The sequence below is a fragment of the Astyanax mexicanus genome, chromosome 5 (genome assembly GCF_023375975.1).
Source record: "Astyanax mexicanus isolate ESR-SI-001 chromosome 5, AstMex3_surface, whole genome shotgun sequence".
NCBI classification, from domain to species: domain Eukaryota; kingdom Metazoa; phylum Chordata; class Actinopteri; order Characiformes; family Acestrorhamphidae; genus Astyanax; species Astyanax mexicanus.
Window position 1 is genome coordinate 3308478 of NC_064412.1, and position 27621 is coordinate 3336098.

The 27621-nt window shown below is 33.3% G+C and overlaps 1 protein-coding gene and 1 long non-coding RNA gene across 2 annotated transcripts in view; both read left to right on the top strand.

Moving 5' to 3' along the window:
• Window positions 1-27621, top strand: part of LOC125802215 (uncharacterized) — a 121483-nt gene that overhangs the window by 59878 nt on the left and 33984 nt on the right. The gene's annotated exons all lie outside the window — the stretch shown is intronic.
• si:ch73-361p23.3 (tumor necrosis factor receptor superfamily member 16) lies at window positions 16850-27353 on the top strand. Its single transcript, XM_022667725.2, has 7 exons — window positions 16850-16970; window positions 17057-17161; window positions 18494-18625; window positions 18758-18839; window positions 19389-19618; window positions 24167-24277; window positions 24373-27353. Exons 1-7 carry the CDS (start codon window positions 16883-16885, stop codon window positions 24429-24431), a joined length of 807 nt encoding a protein of 268 aa, XP_022523446.2. The 5' UTR covers window positions 16850-16882; the 3' UTR covers window positions 24432-27353.

Here is a 27621-nt window from a genome sequence, read left to right on the forward strand (position 1 = left end):
ACAGTTTGTCTATAATAGATTTGAAAATAAAGAAACTTAATAAAACTACAAAAAAAAAAACCTGAAAAAAATGAATAAATAAATAAATAAATAAATACATAGAATAACAGTTCCGGCTAACTGCTGCTCTTATAATAACATTTAACAACACAGGAAAAAAAAAACTGATTTATGTAATTTAAGTTATTAAATTAGTAGTTATTAAATAAGTAAATAAAGTTATTTTGAGACGTGACTGCCTATTTAAAAAGTTGTTTATTTGTTGGGGTTCATTTGTAACATTTTAACATATTTATATAACACATTTTTTTTACTCACTTTTTTTCTCTCTAACACTTTTTTCTTCTCTTCAAAAACCTATATTATGCAAATTAGCAAATTAGCAAATTAGCGACTTCTAGTGACTTTTAGGAGAGCCAATAGCTACTTTCCTTACTGAGGAGTTGGCAACACTGGGCGTTAACCGGGAAAGTGAGAGATTGCGCAGGCGCCAGCATGACGCAAATCTTCCGCGTGCCGTGCAAACAGCCGTACTGTTTATAGGAGCTGCACAGAACTATTCACTCCACAGTGAGAAAAGCTCCATTCAGTCCCAGAATGGGGCTTTTATTGAATAAACAGCAGATATAAACTAGAATTACTGATATCCAATATTAGTCCACGGATTTACTGAGGAATATTCATAGATTGTCTATATAACAAGCATTTGTACAGAAACTCAGTAATGATAATAATAAATGTGTAACATAAATTATAGTTCTATCTATACATTATAATTCTTTTGGCCTATCTTACTTCTATTTACTACTATCTACAATGTATTATCACTGTTAGTATTATATTTGCATAATAAGAGGTTACTTTGACCCTGTTCGACGGCAATCGGCTCTGTACTTTTGAATTGTAAGGAGCAACTTCTCCAAACATTACAGCACGGTATTTTGGGTCGCGTTTTTTTTTTTACGTCATCGTTAGCATAGTTGTATAAAAACGTTATTTTCTAAAGCTATGAACAGATTATTAATCTTATGGACCAAATGACAGAAAATCTGTTCTTTGTAAAAAAAAAAGAACATGGTCTGTTGGGCAGGTGGTTGGGGGGGGTTTGGTCAGACCCTCCCAATTAAGACTTCAACCCCCCCCAAAGGGGTAAAAACAATAGTTTGGGGTGGGTCAAATCATTTAAATATACTGCTTACACATAATGTTAAATACTACAAAAATAATGCAGTATTTGTGTCTTTAAGAATATCGTGATACGATTTCAAGCCCCTCTAAAGTGGATCATACCATTATTCCATATTACTAAGCATTCCTCTCATTTACCTGCTGCTGCCTCATGATTGGTCAGGTGGTTTGCATCTAAGTTAAGGTGCACAAGCTGCTCAAGCTACAGCGTTACGTGTAAGTAGCTTGGTATCTACTTATCTTTTTTAAATATGTACTTTAAACACACTTTTCCTTACATAAATATCTGACATGAATTTACTATCCCATCTTAAATGCTGCTAGTTAACCATTCCGCCTTAAACGCTGCTGATGCAGCACACAGGCTTCAGGCGGTAGAATCTATGCTATTTTTGGCACTTTTAAGGTGGAACAGAAGATTCAAATGGGAATCAACGTTCTGTTTTATATGAACTGTTTGTGATTTCTGCATGGCCTAAGCAAAAATAAGTAAAACTCTTAATTTAAAACACTTTATCATCTACTAACTACAGTTTAAAAAGGGAACTGTGTTTTTTTAACATAGAGAAATTGTGTTTTAATGCAGGAAAACTGTTAAGGTGGAATGGTAATGTGTTTTAAGGCGGAAGGGAAATGCAAACTAAAAACTAAAAGCTTCAAACGCTGCAGTAAATACACCTGTTGAGAAATTAATTACTTAGATGAGTAGTTTTACAATGAACTGGTGTATTATTATTTTTTATCTGCCTTATCTACAGGGACTTTCAGTTACATTGTTGTTTTCTATTTATTTAGAATTCAATAACAAATGATTCCTGTGGGAGAGATCCTGTAGAATATGAATTAAAATTGAATGGTGATAAAGAAAGATGATAGCAGGCAATAGCAAAGTGTGTGTGTTTTTGCAGGATTAACTGTGGATTTTGTTGTATAATATATTATTTATGTCTATAAAGGTTATTTTGTGGTATGTGCTTATGTTCTGTAGACATTACAGTAAGAAAGCAAGACACTGTAAGAATTGTAAGACTTCAGTTTAGTGAATCACATGCCTGCGCTGTACTGGTTTTATGTTTTTTGGATACAATCCGGGTTAGCACCCGAACATCCGTTTCAGACAGCTTCCTCTTACAGGGTCCACAGTTAATCCTGTTGGATGTGGTTGGTTCTTCTTGGTGGTATTCTGACATTACCCTGGATACCGTGGCTCTTGATGCATCACAAAGACTTGCTGTCTTGGTCACAGATGCTCCAGCAAGACGTGCACCAACAATTTGTCCTCTTTTGAACTCTGGTGTGTCACCCATAATGTTGTGTGCATTGTAATATTTAGAGCAGAACTGTGCTCTTACCCTGCTAATTGAACCTTCACACTCTGCTCTTACTGGTGCAATGTGCAATTAATGAAGATTGAACACCAGGCTGCTCCAATTTAGCCATGAAACCTAAAATCCCACACTAAAATGATGACAGGTGTTTCAGTTTCATTGTCCAACCCCTGTAGAGAGGCATGTGCTAATTTCCTAATCAAGTGACTGCTCTGAGAGAAGTTTGGAGAACCTAAGTTTAGAAGATTATAGACTCTGACCATGCTAACCCTTACCCTGAAATCAAGCGGGAGACTTTTTATGATTGTTGTGAAGAGGAAATCACCCTCAAAATCATCCTTGATTATCCTAAAGTGTGAGCCTTGCATTAGATATGTATAATTTTACCCATGGCACAGCTCACATTGGCTATCATAATAACATTTTCTTCTTCCTAAAAGCTTGTGCAGCAGCCTCCACTGGTTTAATGTGATAAAGCTCGCTGCGCAATTTAACAGTTATTTTTGTACTAAGAGGCTTTTGGGAAGCCCCTCATTAACCAACCCATGTATAGTTGCAGTGGGCTTGTTGGAGGAGTTCAAAATATAAAGAACCTGCTGTTTTCATACTCCATTAACTTCATGCTGAAAGTATAGTGTCAGCTAAAAGTTTTTTCTTTATTCTAAACTTTTTTTTTGCACATCTCTGCTGGATTTTCTCAGTTAGCTTTATGAGGTAGAGTCACCTGGAATTCAGGCTTTTAGTTAACAGCTGTGCTGAACTCATCAAGAGTTAATTACTTGAATTTCTCGTCTCTTAATAAAGTGTTTGAGAGCATCAGTTAAAGTAAAGTAGTGAAGAGGTAGAGTTACAGGTATACAGTGAATAGTGAATATTTGAGGAATGTTACAATGATGGAACTGGCACTCATCAGGACCGCCAGAGGAAAGGAAGAGAGAGTTTTTTTCTGTTGTACAGGATAAGTTCATCAGTGTTACCAGCCTCATTTTAACAGCTCCCCAGTTAAGAGCACCTAAATGCTTTGTTTAACAGTTTTAACTTACTACATGATTCCTTATGTATTCCTTCATAGTCTGATAGATCACTTCACTATTCATTTACTATGATAAATATATGTATATATTTAATAAGATGGGGTGCCCAAACATTTGACTGGTAGTGTATAATAAATTGTAAAACCCTGTATGGCTCTAAACCAGGGGTGTCCAAACTACGGCCCGCGGGCCATTTGCGGCCTGTTTCCTTTTTTGGAGCGGCCCGCGAGGTATTTTAGAAATAGAATGAAAGTTGGCCCACTGTTAAGCAGGTTTTTATAATGTGAGATTCAAAGTTCGAACACTAGGTGTCAGAAACGGGCCAAAGAGTCTAAAAGCGGAGAGGGTGCGCATTTCTAGCTCAGAAAAACGAGCCAAAGAGTCTAAAAGCGGAGAGAGTGCGCATTTCTAGCGCAGAAAAACGGGCCAAAGAGTCTAAAAGCGGAGAATGCGCATTTCTAGCACAAAAAATGGCCCAAAGAGTCTAAAAGCGAAGAAAAACGGGCCGAAGAGTCTAAAAGCGGAGAGAGTGCGCATTTCTAGCGCAGAAAAACGGGCCAAAGAGTGTAAAAGCGGAGAGAGTGCGCAGTTTTAACTCAGAAAAAGGGCAAATGAGTCTGAAAGTTGCCTTAATTAAGGAGTTTAATATTAAGAGACATCATGAAATGAAACATCAATTTGAAAAATCTTAGTTTACACAACACTGTCAAAGATAAAGATAGTAAGTCAAGTAAAATGGTGTGTAAATGAAAGTAATCAGGAAAATGTATTATTTAAAGTGGTATATTTCATTATTTGTTTTATTACAGAGTCTGTGGCCCTTGATTTTAAATATATTTCTCCTTCTGGCCCCCAACAAAAAAAATTTGGACACCCCTGCTCCAGACTAAATAAAAAGAAGCTGTGCTGATCAGAAAACTCATAAGAAGGGGTAAAAACGTATTGAAGAATATAGGTTTTTGTGGTGTTTTTAGTCGTTAAACCCGTGGGGTAAAATATCCACAGCTGATGTCAAACTATTTAAGCTCATAACAGAAAATACGACTAATTCTCTAAGATAAGACCTTTTGTGAGGCAAAACCCCAAGAGAGCAGACGGAGTTTCCCCGCCACACGCCGCCTACATGTTCTCTCCGCCCTCTGTGTTTATATTGAAGTTTCCTAAACATAAAAGTTTATTTTTAATGAACCTAATACAAAAACAGTCCATTAAAATATTTTCCTCATCTATAAATCTAACCGTTGTTTTCTGTTTTTAATGACTCTGGTCTTTGTCATTCAGCTAGGAAAGCCTACACACTAATACAACCAATACATACGCTAGTTTTATTATAAAACACAACTTTCAGAAACCTTCAAAATTGACTCTAAATCTCGATTTTGCTACCGATCAGCCACAGCGCTAAACGTCTCAGTTTTCAAGCAACCCAAAGGAAGTTTGCAGTGCAAAAGTGCACGGTGCAGATCATGACGTTGCGCTGTTTTCAGAACGGTTTTTTTGCATAATAAAGAGGCGTTTAATTTTCCCTTGAAACCTGTCTGTGACTCATTTACAAGGAACTAAGGAACCTTTAAATATCTGGTTTATCGGGGCAGTATTAGTTGCTGAATAAGGAAAATGTCAAGAATCACTACTTTTGGATGGTGGCTAAATTATTTTAAACCTTTTAAATTGTTTCCGTCGCTTGTTGTTAATGTTAATGTATGGAAAATAATAAGTGAAAATAATTAAGTTAAAATAATAATCCTGGGGTCTTGAGTCTAGTTGGAATCAGAGGATACAAAGTAGAAATACCCCCTTGGCTGCCCTTGTAAAAGAAAAGTGTATTAAGGATATATTTTTGTAAGTATACTTGGAACATGGAAAAGTACATACTTTTATAGTACTAATTATACTATTTTGGAACGACTTATGGCAACTTTAAGTATATTTCAGTTGTGAAATATAAAATTGTGCACTTGAAGTATATTGTAAATGTGCTACTTTATGTATTAATGCACATATTGTGTACACTTTAATGTTACTGAAAAAAGTGCACTTTAAGCAGTATTTAATGCCACTACATAATATACAGTATTTTCTATCAACACAACGTTTAATTTAAAGCATATTGCCTAAAAATATTTTTTTTGGAAATACAGAGAAAGTATATTTAATGTGTATTTTCATAAAGTATATAAAACTGAAAATGTACTTTTATTATTCTTTACCTACCTAATTTGAACATACTGTTAATGCTCTTAAGTATACTTCCTTTTCACAAAAGTGAGAGTCTTAATGCATTAATATTATTCTGCCTTAAAGCTTAAAACATAAAAAATTAATGAGCAAAATTAAAAATGAATGTAGCTTAATCTAGCTTAGCTTACACTACTGTTTGTGGTTTTATCGTGGTTCCTTTAGCTTTTGTGGTTTTTACACAAATTGGTTTTGACACAGGGTCCCCAATTACACAACTTTTCACTGTGGGAAATCACTGAATCATCTGGCTGCTCTTCAAAAGCAAGTTCAAAATGATTGTGCAACATATAAAGCAAAATTAGCAAACTTGGAAAAGGTTTTTAGTTATTTAACTCCATTCACCCCCATTCCTTAAGGGCTAATATACCACAGTTAGTTCTGACCCTGCAATGTGATTGGCTGAGAGGTGTTCTATGAGTGCCATTATCAGCCGGTAATGCACTGTAAACGAATCTCTACATGTATTACTCCAACACATACAGGTAACCTAGCATCGAAGCACTTACAAACCAAATACAAACCAAACAGTGCAGCTACAAACAGAGCAGCAATGGAACTATTTTAACTGGCAGAGTTTTTATAACCAGACAAATCATATTTTCTCCTCCCCTTTAACTCAATTTTTTTTAATAACCAGCAATACTGAAACTGTGGTATAATCGCAGTGCCAATATTACACGTTATAGCACGAACCTTGAGTGTATTATTGCTTAAATAATAATATTACAGTTCACTCAGTGCCAGCACTAGCCATCTGGGTGCCCTAAGCACACATTCTCTGTTTTATGTAATAATAATATGACCCCACTCATCCCTCACACGAACTGTTCTCCCTCCTGCCTTCGGGAAGAAGGTACCGCAGCATCCGGTCCAGCACGACCAGATTCTGCAACAGCTTCTACCCCCAAGCCATCAGACTCCTCAACTGCAGAGACTGAACTGATGGTTTTTCTGTACATGCACACACACTCTTACCCCACTTACCCCAGAAAATGGAAAGCACTAAAAACCCTACTACCTCACTGGACTCTATTGCACACTGTGTAATAGAGTAATTACTACCTCACCTGGTCTTTTTTGCACACTGCATAATTTGCACACTGTCTTGTTATTTATTATTCTTTGTCTGTATTGTGTTGTATTGTCTGTCTGCACTTTTGTACTGTTGCACTATTGTTCTGTCTACACTGTGTTTATGTGCACCATGGTCCCTGGAGGAACGTTGTTTCGTTTCACTGTGTACTCTGTATATAGCTGAAATGACAATAAAAACCACTTTGACTTTGACTAATAATCACAATACCAACATATTTTAAATAAAAATATGTAAAGCATGTCAATAGACATACGAAAAAGGGGAAATTGCCGATCTGATCAATGATAAGATAAGTTCAAGTTAATAGAGACATTTTCCCTAGAAACTGCACTCTGCCCACGCAGATCACACACATTAGCATGTTAATATACAGATCTGGAAAAAATAAAAAATACCACTTAATGATGATGTTTTTCCTTGATTTTACCAAATTAAAAACCTCTGGAATATAATCAAGAGGAAGATGGATGATCACAAACCATCAAACCACCAAACTGAACTGCTTGGTTTTTTGCACCAGGAGTAAAGCAGCATAAAGTTATCCAAAAGCAGTGTGTACGACTGGTGGAGGAGAACATGATGCCAAGATGCATGAAAATTGTGATTAAAAACCAATCAAGATTATTCCACCAAATATTGATTTCTGAACTCTTAAAACTTTATGAATATGAACTTGTTTTCTTTGCATTATTTGAGGTCTGAAAGCTCTGCATCTTTTTGTTATTTGAGTTTATTCAGCCATTTCTCATTTTCTGCAAATAAATGTTCTAAATGATGATATTTTTACTTGGAATTTGGGAGAATTCTGTAGTTTATAGAATAAAACAACAATGTTCATTTTACTCAAACATAAACCTAGTGTGTGTATAAACCGTGTATTACGGTAGCCGTCTGCGCTCGCTTCTCCTGCAGAAACTGAACATGGGAAAGAAACATAGAGTTTTACACTCAATTAACATCATTTAACCAGCTCTAATCAACACATATACACCAAAAACACAACTATTAACTATCTGTGGAACAGCGTACCATTCTAGAAATGCAGATATTTCTCTTATTAAACATTTATAGATATATAGATATTTATAGATATTTCTCTTAAACTAATACATCTGTTTTCAAGCTGAATCCACTGTAATTTTAAACATTACGTTATGTGTAAACCACAATTTATTAAAAGTATTTTTTTGGAAAAAAAAAGAGTTACCAAAAAAAAAATGGACTATTTATTTGTATATAGACAAGAATTTAGACTCATACAAAATAAGAAAATCAAAAGATTATCCAATAACTCCACTGAAGTCTTGAAAAACACTTGCAATATTATTTATTATATGAACAGTGAAGAGATAAGTACAGCTCTGAAAAAAATGAGAGCACTTCAGTTTCTGAATCAGTTTCTCTGATTTTGATATTTATAGGTTTATGTTTGAGTAAAATGAACATTGTTGTTTTATTCTATAAACTACAGACAACATTTCTCCCAAATTACAAATAAAATATTCTCATTTAGAGCATTTATTTACAGAGAGAATGAGAAATGTCTGAAATAACAAAAAAGAAGATGCAGAGCTTTCAGACCTCAAATAATGCAAAGAAAACAAGTTCATATTCATAAAGTTTTAAGAGTTCAGAAATCAATACTTGGTGGAATAACCCTGGTTTTTAATCACAGTTTTAATGCATCTTAGCATCATGTTCTCCTCCACCAGTCTTACACACTGCTTTTGGATAACTTTATGCTGCTTTATTCCTGGTGCAGAAATTCAAGCAGTTCAGTTTGGTGGTTTGATGGTTTGTGATCATCCATCTTCCTCTTGATTACATTCCAGAGGTTTTCAATTTGATAAAATCAAAGAAACTCATAATTTGTAAGTGGTATCTTATTTTTTTCCATAGCTGTATAAGTAAGAATTTCAATTTCATTTCTCTGTTCTTTGATTTGCTTTGAATAGAGTAAAAGCTGTGAAAGGAAACTGAAATTTTGCCTACTCTCAAACTAAACTGAAAAGAATGAAAAGTCTTTGACTCATAACAGAATATTGAACCCTACAAAACAATGTTTTTGGAAGAATTTCGATATAGAATCACTGTTAACAGGTTTCATACAAATGGGAAGAACCCTTTAAGCATCCAAAAGCTCCCCTGAGTCGTCTTGGCTCTATATGAAACCTTACTACAAAGAAATGATTCTGTCTTTAACTAAAAAAAATATTTCTTTATGTTTTAACAAAAGAGGATATTGATGTAAGTGAGGTTTTGTCCCTAGCTCATCATTCTGTTTTGTTTCTGTCTTGTGTTCTTCTTTTCCTCCACCCTCGACCCACCTAGTAATTAATGATCCCACCTGTGTCTCCTCTGTTACCCAGCCCTCTTGTTATCTGCGCCACATGTTCCTTGTCTGTCCCTGTGTATACATAGCCACTTTGTTTCATTTGAGTTTATGGTGTTTGGTAGCTTGGTTAAATTGCATTCTATCTGTTTGTTTCTCACTTTGTCTGTCCAAATATTTGCTTATTAACATTTTAGTTTGTCCTGTTTTCTTTTTAATAAATGACTTATTTAGGATTTATGTCCTCCTCCATGCTCTTACCATGACATGGTTTTCCATCAATGAACTAAGAAAAGAACCAGTATCCCAAGCAGAATTTCAATGTTGAATCAACGCTGATGTTAAATTAATGTTGGATTTGGCGTTGATTTTGAAAAGTGAATCCAGTTTGATATAGCAACATTTAATAAACCATAACCTTTAAGAAACCATAGCTCACATTAAGGATGCTCAAAATAGTATGGAAAAGAAAGGATAAAAAAATAACAATTAAATGTTTATTCTCTACAAAATCCTATGGGTAACAGAGTGTTAACAGTAAACTTCACTCACTGTAGTAAAGTATAAAGAGTATAAAGACTGTTCCCCACCATAACAATCTGATTAATGAACATTTGATCTGAAAAACACAATAGTAAAACTAATATAACATGAAAATACCCCCAGATATGATGAAAAAAAAAGCAAATGGAATTAAAAACCATATTTTCATCCTTCCAGCCAACGTTTTTTTTTTTTTACTTGTATGGTGATAAAATGTAAAATGCTGATTTCAAAATGCAGAAGATTGAGGACCTTATGTTGATTCAACGTTAAAATGTCAACATTTGCACGACCATTTAACATTAAATATTGTTTCAACATAGACTTAGTTTAACCATATCAGCTCTACTAAAAAGGCCTGAGTACGAGTGTTTTAAGGATATGGAGACGACCCTGAGCTGCAAGTTTGATTATGTAGTTGGGTTATGAATTTTAAATATAAGAGTCTCCTTATTAAAGTCATTAAAAGTCTGGATACCATTGTGAAAAAGAAATATACTTCAAACCTATGCTGAAATAGGTCTGTACTTAAGTTATGTTATTTTGGAACCAATAATTTGTACTTAATTACTACTTATTTGTAATAAAAATGATATAAATTTGCACTAAATTCATATTGAGTATACTAGTCGGATATTATTTTCTCCACTATTTAATATTATTTAAGTATATTTGTGTGAGCTGTCCGACTGAACATTAAAAATCTATTAAATATGTGATTAAAATATAGATTAAACATCACATTCATTTTGAGGAGTGTATAAAAACTGGAGAAAACAAAAGCAATATATCTCATTGCTACAAGTTTTTTTTTTTTTTTTTTTTTTTTTTTTACCGACACTAAAATAACTAAAGTAAACTTTTTAGGTATAAATTTAACACATAAAAGTTCATTATCACAGTTTTAATTTGTCAACAAAAAATTATTGTTTTGTAGCAAATTTGACTGAAGTAGAGTTTTATTGCAGAAATATCGAATCCTTTAGATTCATTTAGTAAAAGTATATTTTTATCATAAAAAACACAGTTTCATAAAATAATACTAAGCATATATTTTTACTAAGTACATCACCAGTATAAAATCAGCAAACTTTTCAAAGTAGACTAAAATACAGATTAAGTAGGTAAAAATGTAAGTTTAAGTAGAAAAAGTATACTTGAATTATTGTGCATATAGTTCAAGTACACTATTATTATATTTAAATACACAACTTTTTTACAAGGATCATCAATGCAAACTAGGGGTGGGCGATAAGACTCTAAAATAATATCACGATATTTCAGGGTATTTTTGCGATAACGATATACTTGGCGATATAGGAAAACTAAAATAATTAATTAATTTCAGGAATATAGTATAATAGTACAACAGAATAATCATAATGTGGCAAAATAAATAATATAGCATAAAATAATATAATGCAGCAAATAATATTGCAGAATATTTAGTGCATGCATATAAACTGCAAACTAAAACAATTATACAATAAATACACCTAAAACTTCACAGTAAATAATAGACTACTTTTAAGACAGAACAGCCCTATTATCACGATATGGATTTTTAATATCATGATATTTCTGTATCACGATATATTGTATACAATATAATATTGCCCACCCCAAAACACAAGTATTTTACTGTTATTGAGCAGAGGTGCTTGTTCTATAAAAGTCTGGAGTTTTTTTCCCCAAAATGCACCTTTAATTATTGCAGATTTAAATTTAATATTACGTACAACAGATCTTTTTTTTCCATCATGCATCCTGCTTGTTCAGACTTCAATACCATCTGATGCTGAATTTTGTTTTAGAAACACAGGAAAGGTTTTCTTCTGACGACGACTCTACCACAAAGGTGTTTGTTCAGTGTTTGTGCAAGTGTTGCTGCACAGTAGACGAGTGCACCACTACTGAAGTGTCTGATAAATCTTTTGCACTTTAATTTGCTTTTCTTGCAATCTAATGAACATTTCTCTCTGCAACTTTTCTTGATCTTCCAAACTAATCTAATTAACTAATTAGATTTCTAACATTTTATACCAAAAACTGAGGAAACTGATTCCTGAATTGCTTTGGACCTCATGGCTGCTGACTGTTTCCTAACTTTCTTAACAATAATTAATAAAAACACAGCCTAAAAAAACATATTATGTCCTTTTAATGCCCTCCTTTGAGGTCTTTACACAATCGCTGTTCAGTTGACATCACCACCACATGTATTTAGTCCACCAATTAGAACTTTCACCTGCTCTAAGTCTCCTGAGTACTGATCAGTCTCACCCGTTGTGCCACATTAATTATTTTAATTTTCGTTTCACTGTTTTTGTTCGCCTCTCTCTTAGCTTTTTTTTGCTGATTTTTGTATTTTTTCGCTTACTTTGTCAACCCTTATCAACCCTTCCATTTTTCCATTTGTTGGCTGTGGCATCTTGATAACTGTTATCTGAAAGCTCAGATCGTCTGGACTGTCCAAACTGTGCATGAAACTCTTTCTTTTTACTATTCACTAATCTTGCTTAAAACGTTGATTACCTTTTCCCTTTTTATTATGAATTTTCTCAATTCTGTGTGGACGCTATACTTTAGACTGGTTAACTGGGGAACTACAGGGTTATGAAAAAGTGACTAAAACATGTTTCTATTTGTTTTTTTACTACATAAAATGTCAATGTTACATTTTACCCTGGATTATTGTTTTACAGTAGTTACTGAATACTTCATAATAGTTAGCAGTTAATGAATATTTACGCTAGATTATGTATTGCATGACAACGTATGGCTGTTTAATTTAAAGCTCAGGTCCTTTTATAAGTTTTAAAATTAATCTCTGATCACAGTTCACATTAAAAGTAAAAGTAAAGCCCGTACACTCTAAAAAATGATTTTGTTTTTTAGTTAGTAGAACTAATATTATCAAGTTGAGTGAACTTACCGGCCAGAACAACTCAATAAAATGAGTTCAGAGAACTTTAACCTAAAAAACTTAAATATTAAAAATATTTGTTCAGCCAATGAAAAAATGTGATTTGATCCAATTTTCAGTTATACTTCACATGTCAATGCTCTTTCCACAGTGTTGTTTCATACAGCTTTCCTATAGGCTCCTGGCACCATATATTTGCATAGTGGGTGTGGCCTCTCCCTTATTTTTAGAGCGGCAGTAAACTCTGCCCCAATATTATGCTGTTAGTATTAGCAGTTCAATAAAAATAAACTAAATATATTGAGAATACCTATATATATATATATATATATATATATATATATATATATATATATATATATATATATATATATATATATATATATATAATCAGGGATTCTTGAGATGAGGGACGAAACATGTCCGAGAGATCAAACTCATTGTAATTCTTAAAATGTGTTTAAAAAATGTCAAATAATTAGACTAAACAATAAAACAAGAACTTATTTATACCACAAAATGTGAATTAATGTTTTTTTTTTACACATATATTTTATTTTACGTCACCTAGTGTGCTGCCTAAACCCAAAAAAATACCCTCGTTCGAAAGCAAGCTTCATGACTTTACAATACTTAAATAATTGTTTTCAGTAAAATAAAACAAACACAATAGCTACAGTGATCATGTATTTTAAAGCTCACCTTCCGCGAAAATCCGATTTTTCTTGTTTTTTGTGGAATACAGTAGGTCTCTCCGAGTTGAATGTGTACACCTGCACATTAAACTGTTTTGCAGCCCCCATTGTCTGCAGGAGCTAAGCAAAGAAATCCCCCCTCCCCCCCCCCTCCGAAAAACGGGTGAATTTTGAATTATCTTTCTGCCTACGTAGGCAGAAACTCACAGACCAGCCCACCTTGGCTCGAGAAACTCCCAGAGGCGGAGCTGAAGCGACGCAACATCACCGCTCATCAGTTAGGAGGTGGGAGGCAGTGAGCGGCAGAGCGGAGGAGGGGCGTCGCAGTGCTCCTAGCCAATCAGAGGAGAGATATTTGCATGCTGTTTGCATGTATGAATATTCATGAGCAAAGCTGGAATCCGGTCATTTTGGACACACCCCTAAAACAGTCCATTAAAAAAGAGCTATACAGAGACACCTGAGCACTTTTTTTTTACAAAAACGGCTCACATGTCATTCATTCATACTAGAGACCACAACTAGACATTTTAAAATGAAAGAAAAAACGACGGAAGGTGAGCTTTAAGTAATTATTCAAACTGTATAGAAATTTACAATTTAAAAAATATATTTGTGCTTATGTAGAGTTTCTGTCAACACCATAACATTTTTCTAAAAATGCAAAAAAAAAAAAAAAAAAACAGGCATCTCACACTCTACGGACCCCTTTTTCACTTCCTTTTTGGTGGACATGTCATAAGGCCACTGCTCTGGTAAGTAAATATTTCTCATATTTTTCCTTAATTATCTTCTTTTACAAAACCAGCTATGTCACAACCATAGAGTTTCAACACCATGGTCGATAAAACTCAAGGTTAATGTGATTTTATTAAGATTTTATTTCATTAAGATTGTATTGTTGCCAGGTTTTTAAATTAATGCCATGATATAAGTTGAGTTCAAGATTTACAGAGATTTTTTTTTCCATTTCCAAAGACTGAATTAAAGAAACATTCTTAATGTTTTTCTCCATGATCTTTATATTTGATGATTTTATGGACTTTTCAAGAGATCCGATATGCCTACTGCCAAGTTCCTGTTTTGGTACCACTTTAAAATAAGACTACCTTTTATAAAGGGTTTATAAATGGGTTATAATTAGTTTATTAATAGTTACTAATTAGGTTGTAAATGCCTTATAAATCATTAATAATCAGTTATAACACATACATAGAAAGGGCAACAATGACCTTTTGTTTGTCAAATAGTGAACCCACAGCCATCTATACTGTTGCCCTTTCTACGTATGTGTTATAACTGATTATTAATGATTTTAAGGCATTTACAACCTAATTAGTAACCATTAATACACTAATTATAAACCATTTATAAACCCTTTATAAAGGTAGTCTTATTTTAAAGTGGTACCCCTGTTTTGAAAGTGGGTGCGAGTGCAAAAATAAGGATTTTAAGGATAAGGATATTGAAATGTTACAGTTGAAAAGTTGAGTTATCTCCAGTTCTCTTCTAATTCGTGAACACCGTAAGATGTGCGTCAACACCATCAACTCCATAACTCCATACGATGAGTTTTCTGTTCATTTTTGTTTTTAAAAAGACATTTTATTACATTGTCTCATAGTATCTTAATAACATCACTGCATTTCCTAAATAAATTTGTAATTTCTGTATTGCTGACTATCATTGTTTTTGAGATTAAAAAATAAATGTGTAAATGTATATTTCCCCAGTTATAATAATTGCCAGCTTGATAATATATATAGATTTATTAAAGTAATAGTATTAGTTTAAAAACATGGATTGAAAAACACAGATTAAAATAACCTCCAGTAGTCAAAATAACTGCAATAAGTTTATTCAAAATACATAATTTTATGTTTCTTTGTGTTTTACGGTGTTGACAAATCCCAGGCTTGTACAGCAAACATGATTTTTTTTAAATGTTAAACCTGGGAGAATGTATTTTCACAGCATCAAAAGGCCAACACCTGGGACAACTATAATATATATAATATATAATATATAACTCTCAAATGATCTAAAAACAAAGATTGTTCAACATAGTTTTTCAGAGGAAGGATACAAAAAGTTGTCTCAGAGATTTAACCTGTCAGTTTCCACTGTGAGGAACATAGTAAGGAGATGGAAGAGCACAGGGACAGTTCTTGTTAAGCCCAGAAGTGGCAGGCCAAGAAAAATATCAGAAAGGCAGAGAAGAAGAATGGTGAGAACAGTCAAGGACAATCCACAGACCACCTCCAAAGAGCACTTTGAACAAGGAGAAGCTGTATGGGAGCACGCCACAAACAGAGTATGCAAAAGCATACCTCAGGCGACTCTGTTTGTGGCGTGCTTGCAAAAATGGCTTCTTTTGCATCACTCTACTATACAGCTTCTCCTGGTGAAAGTGCGCTGTATTGTTGACTGATGCACAGTGACACCATCTGCAGCAAGATGATGCTGCAGCTCTTTGGAGGTGGTCTGTGGATTGTCCTTGACTGTTCTCACCATTCTTCTTCTCTGCCTTTCTGATATTTTTCTTGGCCTGCCACTTCTGGGCTTAACAAGAACTGTCCCTGTGCTCTTCCATTTCCTTACTATGTTCCTCACAGTGGAAACTGACAGGTTAAATCTCTGAGACAACTTTTTGTATCTTCCCCTGAACAGCTATGTTGAACAATCTTTGTTTTTAGATCATTTGAGAGTTGTTTTGATGAGCCCATGATGCCACTCTTCAGAGGAGATTCAAATAGGAGAACAACTTGCAATTGGCCACCTTAAATACCTTTTCTCATGATTGGATACACCTGGCTATGAAGTTCAAAGCTCAATGAGGTTACCAAACCAATTTTGTGCTTCAGTAAGTCAGTAAAAAGTAGTTAGGAGTATTCAAATCAATAAAATGATAAGGGTGCCCATACTTTTGCACCGGTCAAATTTTGGTTTAATGCATATTGTACATTTTCTGTTAGTACAATAAACCTCATTTCAATCCTGAAATATTACTGTGTCCATCAGTTATTAGATATATCAAACTGAAATGGCTGTTGCAAACACCCAAATATTTAGAACTGAAAATTATTAAGATTAAGATTAGATTGCATATACTAAATGAACTAAATTAATTAAGCCCACAGAACCTAAAAACTGTGAAGTGAATTAAACTATTGTTGTGTGAGCAAAACTCAGTTAAGTTGAATAAACTTAAAATGGTATGTATTTACAACTTAAATGAGTCAAATGTAAAAGATGAATTGACTGAGTTAAATGAACTTTTTACAGTGTATATTGTTAATGTTCTTTCTTGTTCTACAGCAGATTAGCACTAATATTGGTTTAAAAGTGGATTCTGTGTGTTTTTTACACCTCACCTCTGTGGGTGGTGGAAAACGATGTCTTATGAAAATACAGATGACATGAAGGTAATCATTTGCATAAACCTCTTCACACCTTCTGTCTAGCAGAGCAGACGTACCGCGACTTCCTCAGGGTAAGCATGTTCCTCCAGGGCTCTCTGCTTCTCTTGGGCTTCACGTGTTTTCTTGCACTTTTCCAGGCTGCTGTTGGAATTGAATGTGGTCAGGGTGAGTATTAGACCCTTAATCTCCATGTTTAGGAGCTCTGCTGTGTCTCTTTTTGTTTAAAGTGATCGTATGTCCTTTTTTTGCAGGTGAGAAGGTATCTCTACGTAGGGACAAGTGTGAACCCTGTCCCCCCAAACAGTACCGTCCAAAACGAGGGGACCATGTAGAATGTCTGAACTGTGTAGAATGCAGTAGGTTCATCAATTATTTCCTTATGTTCTAAAAAAAAAAAACTTACTTTTACACTAATTTACATTCATGTGAATCTGATGATCGTCGTTCTTTAGGTTGTATCTCCTGTTTTCAAGTTGCCAAATAAGTTACAAACACCCAAATATTTAGAACTAAAATGATTAAGATTAAGATTAGATTGCATATACTAAATGAACTAAATTAATTAAGCAATAAGAAAAGACAATTTTTTTTTTTTGACAAAATGTGTGTGATGAAATGTGTAGACCAATGTAAAGATAATTGCAGCACTGAAGAAGTCATTTATGTGTCAAATTGTTGAGAAAATACATGTTTTATTTTATTATTACCCAAGAATTACACTATAAAACTTTTTTTTTCAAGTATTCCAGTAATTCATAGACGTTAATTCATAATTTAACAATTTATCGATCATAATTTAACATTTAGTGCTCAAAAAAAGATATGAAAGCTTGTTATGTTATTAAAGCTTAATTTGCATTAATAGAAATAATATTGTATGATTTCAAACAAGAATCTTTTGTTCAAAAAAGAGGAAAATTTGATTATTTGAAGATTCAACATCAAACTGACTTGCTATAAGCACAAATACAAGCTTAAAACCTTAGCCTTAATAAGCAAAAGTCAATAATTAAAACCTTATTAGTTGGTAAACTAAGCAAATCAGTGAACAAAGTCTTGAAGGCGATTAAATAACTTAACTTAAAGAACTAGGAGAACATGATGCCAAGATGCATGAAAAAAAAACTGTGATTAAAAACCACCAGGTTTATTCCACCAAATATTGATTATCTCTGAACTCTTAAAACTTTATAAATATATGAGCTTGTTTTCTTTACATTATTTGAGGTCTGAAAGCTCTTTATAGCTCTGTAGTTTATAGAATAAGACAGCAATGTTAATTTTACTCAAACATAAGCCTACAAACTTATTTGAAGATTCAACATCGAACTGATTTGCTATAAGCACAAATACAAGCTTAAAACCTTAGCCTTAATGGGCAAAAGTCAATAATTAAAACCTTATTTGTTGTTAAACTAAGCAAATCAGTGTGCAAAGTATTGAATGTGATTAAATAACTTGACTTAAAGAACTAGAATTAAAATTCAAATTGATTAAAGTAGTCTGCTAGTCTTTAGTAGTTTCCACATGTCTTGATTCTGTATTTCCATAGATTTGATTGGTTCATATATATATATATATATATATATATTTTTTTTTTTTTGTAAAAAAAAATTAAACATCTAAAGTTAAGCTGGAAGATCTGGAAGAATTTCATTTAACTTTTTCTATTTCTCTTCTTTCCACAGAAAACAGTAGAGAAGTTGCACCCTGCACATCAATTGCTAACACAAAGTGTGAGTGCTGGGAGGGCTTCTCACATCTTCCTGGTTCCAAAGAAATGTGCAGATGCAAAAAGGGGTCAGGAATTGAGTCGTTAGGTAATTTATAATGAATAAATATCTAGTTTTGTTTTAGTTTGTGTTTAATACATTTAGTTTTTTTCTCTTAAAACTTCCTGAGAACTTATTGATTTGTCGTAATGAAATGTTTGTTTTTGCTTTTTTTTAAAGGAAACGGTGAAAATACTTGTAAGCCATGCCCAAACGGAACCTTTTCCAACAAATTTAATGGCATTTGTCAACCATGGAGCAAGTACGTTGAATAAATTTGATTCTCTGTTTAAGCTTTGCACTTTTCACACCTTAATCTGTATACAGCTCTGGAAAAAAATAAGAGACCACTTAAAAATGATGAGTTTCTTTGATTTTACCATTGAAAATTGAAAACCTCTGGAATATAATCAAGAGGAAGATGGATGATCATCGTCAAGTCATGTGATTGGCATAAAGTTATCCAAAAGCAGTGTGTAAGACTGGTGGAGGAGAACATGATGCCAAGATGCATGAAAATAAACTGTGATTAAAAACCAGGGTTATGCCACCAAATATTGATTTCTGATCTCTTAAAACGTTATAAATATATGAACTTGTTTTCTTTACATTATTTGAGGTCTGAAAGCTCTTTATAGCTCTGTAGTAAACCTATAAATGGCAAAATCAAACAAAGTGATTCATTTTCCCAGAGCTGTATGTGAATGTGTAATATAACTCTATGAATTTCCGTCCCGGCTGTGAGACGTTCAGCTGTAAAAAACATCAATGAATGAAATGAGTACAAGCTCTTTGGGTTTTCTGTCTCTAGATGTGACCACAATGGTATCATGGTTCCAGGAACTAATTCGTCTGATGTCATTTGCCAAACGACACCTGAAAACGCAGTAACGAAGGTTTCAGCTCTCACCTCGACACCCCACCCCGCCATAGTCACGCATCAAACATCTGCAAACGCCTCCACTATGGCGTCAACACGAACGGCAACCACCAAGAAGCTCGTCTCCACCGGCACAACCAAGCAGATGCAGCTGCAGCACTGTAAGAGCAGTTTGGGTTTGTTTTACAGTTTGTGGTTACTGAGGAAAAAAGTCAAGAAAGTAAATTTGGCTGCTTTAAAAAGCCTGAGTTCATTAAACACCAAATACGGAAGACAACCTGTGTAAAGTGGAAAAGATGAAGATGAAATTACAGCATTTTTTTAGGTTTAGACTGATGAAAATATGAAAATTGTTTGGTTTATTTAGACAAAAAAAAACAGTTACAGTTATTATTATGTGTGCGATAACTATAACGATGATTTTTACGTGACCTTCAAACTGAAGGTTAAGACAAATCACAGTAAAAATAGCTGCACAAATGGACTAAAAAACCTACAAATGCAATATTTTCATTGTTAAAAATTACAATAACCACAGTTTTTCTGTTTTTAATGTAGTTTTGGGGTATTAAGACGATAATAGTAGATAGTAGGACTATGCTAGCTGTCCAGTCCACCTTAAATGGTGCCGCAGTTTGCTCAATTGCTTCATATGGTTAGAGTTAAGAGAAATCACAGAAAAGACCTAAAAAACCTACAAATGCAATATTTTCCTTGTTAAAAATTACAATAACCACTGCTTTTCTTAGTTTAATGTAGTTTTGGTGTATTTAGACCACAGTACATAGTAGTAGTATGCTACGTAGATGTCCCAGTCCACCTTAAATGGTGCCACAGTTTGCTCAATTGCTTCATATGGTTAGAGTTAAGAAAAATCACAGGAAAGATGGCGGCACAAACGGACTAAAAAACCTACAAATGCAATATTTTCATTGTTAAAAATTACAATAACCACTGCATTGTCTTAGTTTAATGTAGTTTTGGTATATTAAGACCACAATAGTAGACACAGTACATAGTAGTAGTACGCTATGTAGATGTCCCATTCCACCTTAAATGGTGCCGCAGTTTGCTCAATTGCTTCATATGGTTAGAGTTAAGAGAAATCGCAGAAAAGACCTAAAAAACCTACAAATGCAGTATTTTCTTTGTTAAAAATAACAATAACCACTGCATTATCTTAGTTTAATTTAATTTTATAATATTAAATATTATATATATGACCATAACAGTAGATGCGTAGTAGTAGTACGTCTTGGTAGATAACCCACTAGCTAAATTTCCCTTTCCACCTTAAATGGAAAGATGGCGACACAAACAACCTCAAAAAAACTCATAAATGTAATATTTTCATTGTTAAAAATTACAATAACAATAACCCCTACATTGTCTTAGTTTAATGTAGTTTTGGTATATTAAGACCACTTAATATAAAGACCACCAGTAGTAGATACAGTACATAATAGTAGTATGCTACGTAGATGTCCCATTCCACCTTAAATGGTGCCGCAGTTTGCTCAATTGCTTCGTATGGTTAGAGTTAAGAGAAATCACAGAAAAGACCTAAAAAACCTACAAATGCAATATTTTCTTTGTTAAAAATTACAATAACCACTGCTTTATCTTAGTTTATGTACTTTTGAAGTATTAAGACCACTGTAGTAGGTAGTAGTACTATGCTAGCTTTCCAATTCCACCTTAAATGGTGCCGCAGCAGTTACAGAGGCTGTTGCTGCATTCAAGGTGTTGCTTTATATATTTAGACTAAAGCTTTGCTTTGGAATGAAACATCTGATTCTGTCCTGTGCTGAGAAAATAAGTGCAAGATCAAATAAATATTATAAAGGGTGACTTTACTCAATTGCTTCATATGTTAAGAACCTAAAAAAAATCTAAAAATGTAATATTTTCATTGTTAAAAAATACAATAACCACTGGATTATCTTATTATATTTTAGTTTTGATGTATTATATATGACCATAATAGTAGATATGAGGTAGTAGTATGTCTTGGTAGATATCCCACTAGCTAAATTTCCCTTTCCACCTTAAATGGAAAGATAGCGACACAAACAACCTAAAAAAAACTCACAAATGTAAAATTTTCTTTGTTAAAAATTACAATAACCTCGGCATTATCTTAGTTTAATGTAGTTTTGTTGTATAAGGACCACAATAGTAGATCCATAGTAGTAGTACAGTTTGGTAGCTACCTAGCTCACTAGCTTAATTTCCCATTCCACCTTAAATTGTGCTGCAGCATTTAAGGTGTTGCATTTTCTTTGTTAATAACAATAAATAATAACAATAAACACAATAGTAAATCCATAGTAGTAGTACAGTTTGGAAGGTACCTAGCTCACTAGCCAAAATTTCCGTTCCACCTTAAATGGTGCCACAGAAGTAACTGAGGCTGCTGCTGCATTTAAGGTGTTGCCTGGTACATTCAGAATAAAGCTTTACTTTGGAATAAAACTAGTTACAGTTCTGTCTGCACTACTGAAACATTTGATATTGACCTGTCTTTAGAAACTGATCAAAGATTTATAATCAATTACTTCCATTCATTTTGGAGAGTTATGAGAAATCACAGATAGCAAGATGGCGGCACTTAAAAAATACAAATGTAATATTTTATTTGTTAAAAATCACAATAACCACTGCATTATCTTAGTTTATTGTAGTTTTGATGTATTGAGATCATAATTGTAGATATGTAGCAGTAGTACATCTTGGTAGTTAGCTTGGTAGATCCCTCACTAGCTAAATTTCCTGTTCCACCTTAAATGGTACCATTGCAGTTATCGAAGCTGCTGCATTTAAGATGTTGCCTGGTTTATTTCGACTATAGCTTTGCTTTAGAATAAAACAATTTACAGTTTTTTTTTCATTCTTTAAATATTGTTTAAATACTATACAATACTATACTAAATAATTATATTTTTAAAATCTGAGTTTAAGAAAAGTTTACTTAATTATCCAATCAGAACAGTGGGAGCTTATGACATTGAGCACAACAGTGTTATCTAGTGGGCGGGGTTTAAACACAAGACTTGAGATGCCACTTCTGACACCAATTTATTGTACACTTGTAAACTAATAATTAATAGTCTGTAATATGTTTTTAACATGAATTGATTGTTACGATTGCAAATAAACAAAATACTGTGATACAGCAGGGGTGTGCCATATCATATCGTGCACGATAATATCGCCAACATTTTTTAATATCGTGAACAATATTATACCTTGAAATATGGTGCCATATCACAAACCCCTAATTATCACATCAGAGTACTACTTTTTGCTGTTTTTAGCAAAAGAAAAAAATCACTGTTCTTATTTCCTTTTATATATCTATATATCTGTCCAGTATCATTTATTTTACTTCAGTCCTAGCTATATGGAGATATTTGGAGTGCATTAATTATTAATATCATGATTGTCTGGATCATTGACTCCTGTTACAAATATGATAAATTTCATTTTGTTGCAGTAGTATATTCTTGAAATAATTTATTTATTTTTTAATTCAATGTTTTGTCATATCGCCAAGAGTATCGTTATCGCAAAAATACTAGGAAATATTGTGATATTATTTTAGGGCCATATCGCCCACCCCTACAATACAGAATTATATGATATTTTCTAAAGCCTCTGATGTCATATTAATGTAAAGTGTAAATTATGGGTATAGATAGATAGATAGATAGATAGATAGATAGATAGATAGATAGATAGATAGATAGATAGATAGATAGATAGATAGATAGATAGACTCACAGGCAGACATAGATAGATACACATGGATAGATAGATAGATAGATAGATAGATAGATAGATAGATAGATAGATAGATAGATAGATAGATAGATAGATAGATAGATAGATAGATAGATAGATAGATAGACTCACAGGCAGACATAGATAGATACACATGGATAGATAGATAGATAGATAGATAGATAGATAGATAGATAGATAGATAGATAGATAGATAGATAGATAGATAGATAGATAGATAGATAGATAGATAGATAGATAGATAGACTCACAGGCAGACATAGATAGATACACGTAGATAGATAGATAGATAGATAGATAGATAGATAGATAGATAGATAGATAGATAGATAGATAGATAGATAGATAGATAGACTCACAGGCAGACATAGATAGATACACATAGATAGATACACATAGATAGATAGATAGATAGATAGATAGATAGATAGATAGATAGATAGATAGATAGATAGATAGATAGACTCACAGGCAGACAGATAGATAGATAGATAGACTCACAGGCAGACATAGATAGATAGATAGATAGATAGATAGATAGATAGATAGATAGATAGATAGATAGATAGATAGATAGATAGATAGATAGATAGATAGATAGATAGATAGATAGATAGATAGATAGATAGATAGATAGATAGATAGATAGATAGATAGATAGATAGATAGATAGATAGATAGATAGATAGATAGATAGATAGATAGGGTATCTGATGCCAGCCATACAAAAAGTGCAAATACACAGTTATATAATAATTTAAATTTGCAGTGCAAGCTTGTGCAAAAACTACTAAATGATGCACACATCAAACAAATGTCTCTTACAAATTCCTAATGCATGTTTTATTTCAGAACAGCTTTAAAAACATGTTTTTAATGTTCTAATAATGATCTTTTGATTTCAGGGCTCGTTCCTCTGAGCTGTGTTCTGGCTCTCCTCCTGATACAGCTGGCCATCATCAAGCTGAAAGTCAAAACCTGCTTTCAGAAAAATAAGACAGGGGTGATTAGGCAAGGTGAGAGATCGATGCTACTGTTGATGTGACTGGATTTTGAGGGTTTTTTTTGTGTGGGAATGTAAATGTAAATGTGCTTTTCTCTCTGACTGTAGATTCGTGTGGGAAGCCGGTGGAGGAATCTGGGGAGAAGTTTATTCCACCTGCTGTCTGAACCCTGTGTGATCCTCCTATTTATTCTGACATTATTCTGACAGTCTTTAATATTCCTTTTGATAAAAACAATGATAAAAAAAAAACAAGGTAGGTATCATATACCTGAGTAAACGCAGTGTTTTAGCTGTACAGTGTTTTATTTTATCTGCCGTGGCATCAGGCATCATAATAAAACCAGAAGGAGGTATAGTCAGCTCAGTGTTCCATGATGAATGGGAACTGAAACCAGCTATATATATAAATATATAATTATCAGAAAGTCCATCAGCTTAATAGACTATTTTTGAGTCATTGTTCTCCCTTTTTGTCAACTTTGTGTGTTTGTCAAAGTTACAGATGATGAAGATAATGATTTGCATTATGCTGTATAGTGATCGTGTCTTACAGGCACTGAGGTACCAGCAAGAAATTGAATTGTGTAATTCAAACATTAGATACTAGGTGAAGAAAGTTTGTACATTTTCTATTTTTATTGCCTTGTATTTTTCTAAAATTACTTTTTCTAAGTGTATGTTAAAAATGATCAATTTCAATTGAGTTATGTTATATGTATATATGTTACATTTTTGTTTGTTGAATTTAAAGGGATTACATACAGCTCTAGAAAAAATGAAGATACCACTTCAGTTTCTCTGATTTAGCTATTTATAGGATTATGTTTCAGTAAAATGAAGATTGTTGTTTTATTCTATAAACTACAGACAACATTTCTCCCAAATTCCAAATAAAAATATTGTCATTTAGAGCTTTTATTTGCAATAAAGGGAAAACAAGTTCATATTCATAAAGTTTTAAGAGTTCAGAAATCAATATTTGGTGGAATAACCCTGTTTTTTAATCACAGTTTTTTTCATGAATCTTGGCATCATGTTCTCCTCCACCAGTCTTACACACTGCTTTTGGATAACTTTATGCTGCTTTACTCCTGGTGCAAAAATTCAAGCAGTTCAGTTTGGTGGTTTGATGGTTTGTGATCATCCATCTTCCTCTTGATTATATTCCAGAGTTTTTCAATTTGGTAAAATCAAAGAAACTCATCATTTTTAAGTTGTTTCTTAATTTTTTTCCAGAGCTGTATATATGTAGTTTAAAATATAGAGACAAGCTGCTTTTTGTTTTTTTTTTTTACATTTTTTTCATATTATTGAAGATTTTATTATGTACTTTATCTGTCAGACCTCTATTTCTTCTCTTTACTGCTTTTGCCTACTTAACCTACAAAACATGCCCTTAGCTGGTTATTCAGGAAGAGAAAGATGAGATGGTGGAAACTCAGAGGAATTTAGGTTGGAGTTTGGGCAGCTTCAGCTTGTCCTAGAAAGCGTGTCCCTCCCTCTCCTATAGTATAGAGTCAGGAGGGAGAGATAACAGAGACTCTACTGTGGAGTTAGATTGTGAGGGGGGGGAGCTTCAGGCATGAGCCTCCTCCCAAAAATTAGTTATTTCGTAACAAACTGAGATTTATTCCTAAACTCTGACGCTATTTTAACAGCGTGGGTGTAAGGCATAAAAATAGACTGTTGATGGGGTGTAAGATAGCGAAGAGCAGGGTGTACAATAGGGCCCTTTTTAACTTTTAATAGTTACAGAGTTCTCTGTCATTCTTTATAATAACTTTTTCTAGTTATTATGATAAAAAAATGTGAATATGCTGTGTAAGTGAAGTGTAGTAACACTGTTAAAATCTGTTACAGCACTGCTTTATTTTACTTTTTAGTTTTTTGGGTTTTTTTTTACACAATAGTTTTTTTTTCCATGAAAGTGCTAAACTTTGCACTATTTAAGTTCACTGAACTTTGTTCCACATTTGCATACAAGGCCACACATCAGATTTCTGAATGGGTACATCTGCGTAGGTTCAGGAGAAGGTGCTCACTGTGGTCATGACCTTTTTTTTGGGTGTTTCCAAGGTGCCCTTTTGTTCTTCGCAGATGAACGAACGCCTGTGATGAATCAGAAGCTCCTGAGATACTCCTCCTAAACCAAACCTGGATAGTGTGAGACTTCTGTTTGTCTGTTTCGCTTAGTGTGGGCTGAGGACAATATCTGGGAATTTTCTTTTTGTTTTATGGTTTTGTAAGATCTGGCCTAATCTAAAATCTGGATAATGTGGGATTACAGATTAAGGTACCACTTTAAAATAAGACTACCTTTATAAAGGGTTTATAAATGGTTTACAATTAGTTTATTAATGGTTACTAATTAGGTTGTAAATGCCTTAAAATAATAATTAATCATTAATAATCAGTTATAACACATACGTAGAAAGAGCAACAGTATAGATGGCTGTGGGTTCACTATTTGACAAACAAAAGGTCATTGTTGCCCTTTCTACGTGTGTCTATGTGTTATAAATGATTATTAATGATAATTATGGCATTTACAACCTAGTTAGTAACTTTAACCCTTGTGTGGTGTTCGGGTCTGTGGGACCCGTTTTTATTTTTCATCAAATGATACTAAGAAATTATTTTTTTCTAACTCAAACTCATTGGCATTGGCTCAATTTTTGTGAAAAACATATATCAAAACACATTTTCGATAAACACACACTGTACACCCCCCCCCACACACACACACACACATTTATATTACATACAGTATGTTTGGCCAAGGGCTAATAAACATTGCTTCATTTGTAAATTTGAAACTAAACAGACTTTCTACTCATATCTTGAGTTTAATTCATTTTCTTTTACATTTTATTAAAAAACTAATAAAAAAAGAGTAGCACTTTTTAAAAGAAATGTAACATAAGAAAGGTAAAGGGCAAATATTAACCATGTAAGCTGTTTATATTGCTTGCAATTTAGGTGAAGCAAGCATGTGTAAAGCATTTTAATGTAAAATTGCTTAATTTTGCTGAATTAAATACAAGTAACAAAGTAAACGAGTAACAAAAATATGAACACCACACAAGGGTTAATAAACTAATTGTAAACCATTTATAAACCCTTTATAAAGGTAGTCTCATTTTAAAGTGGTACCCAGATTAACACTGACACAAATATAAAAAAAACGTCTCAGAATAAATAGAATTATTCATTTTTTTTAGTTTTTTATATTTCTTATCATCTCTGAAAGCAGTTTTTACATGATGCTGTTAAACTGAAAGTCTCTAAAACAGAAACTCAGCTGAGGAACAGTGGGAGGCGCAGTGCTCCATATCTACAGGTGTTGTCCCCTCC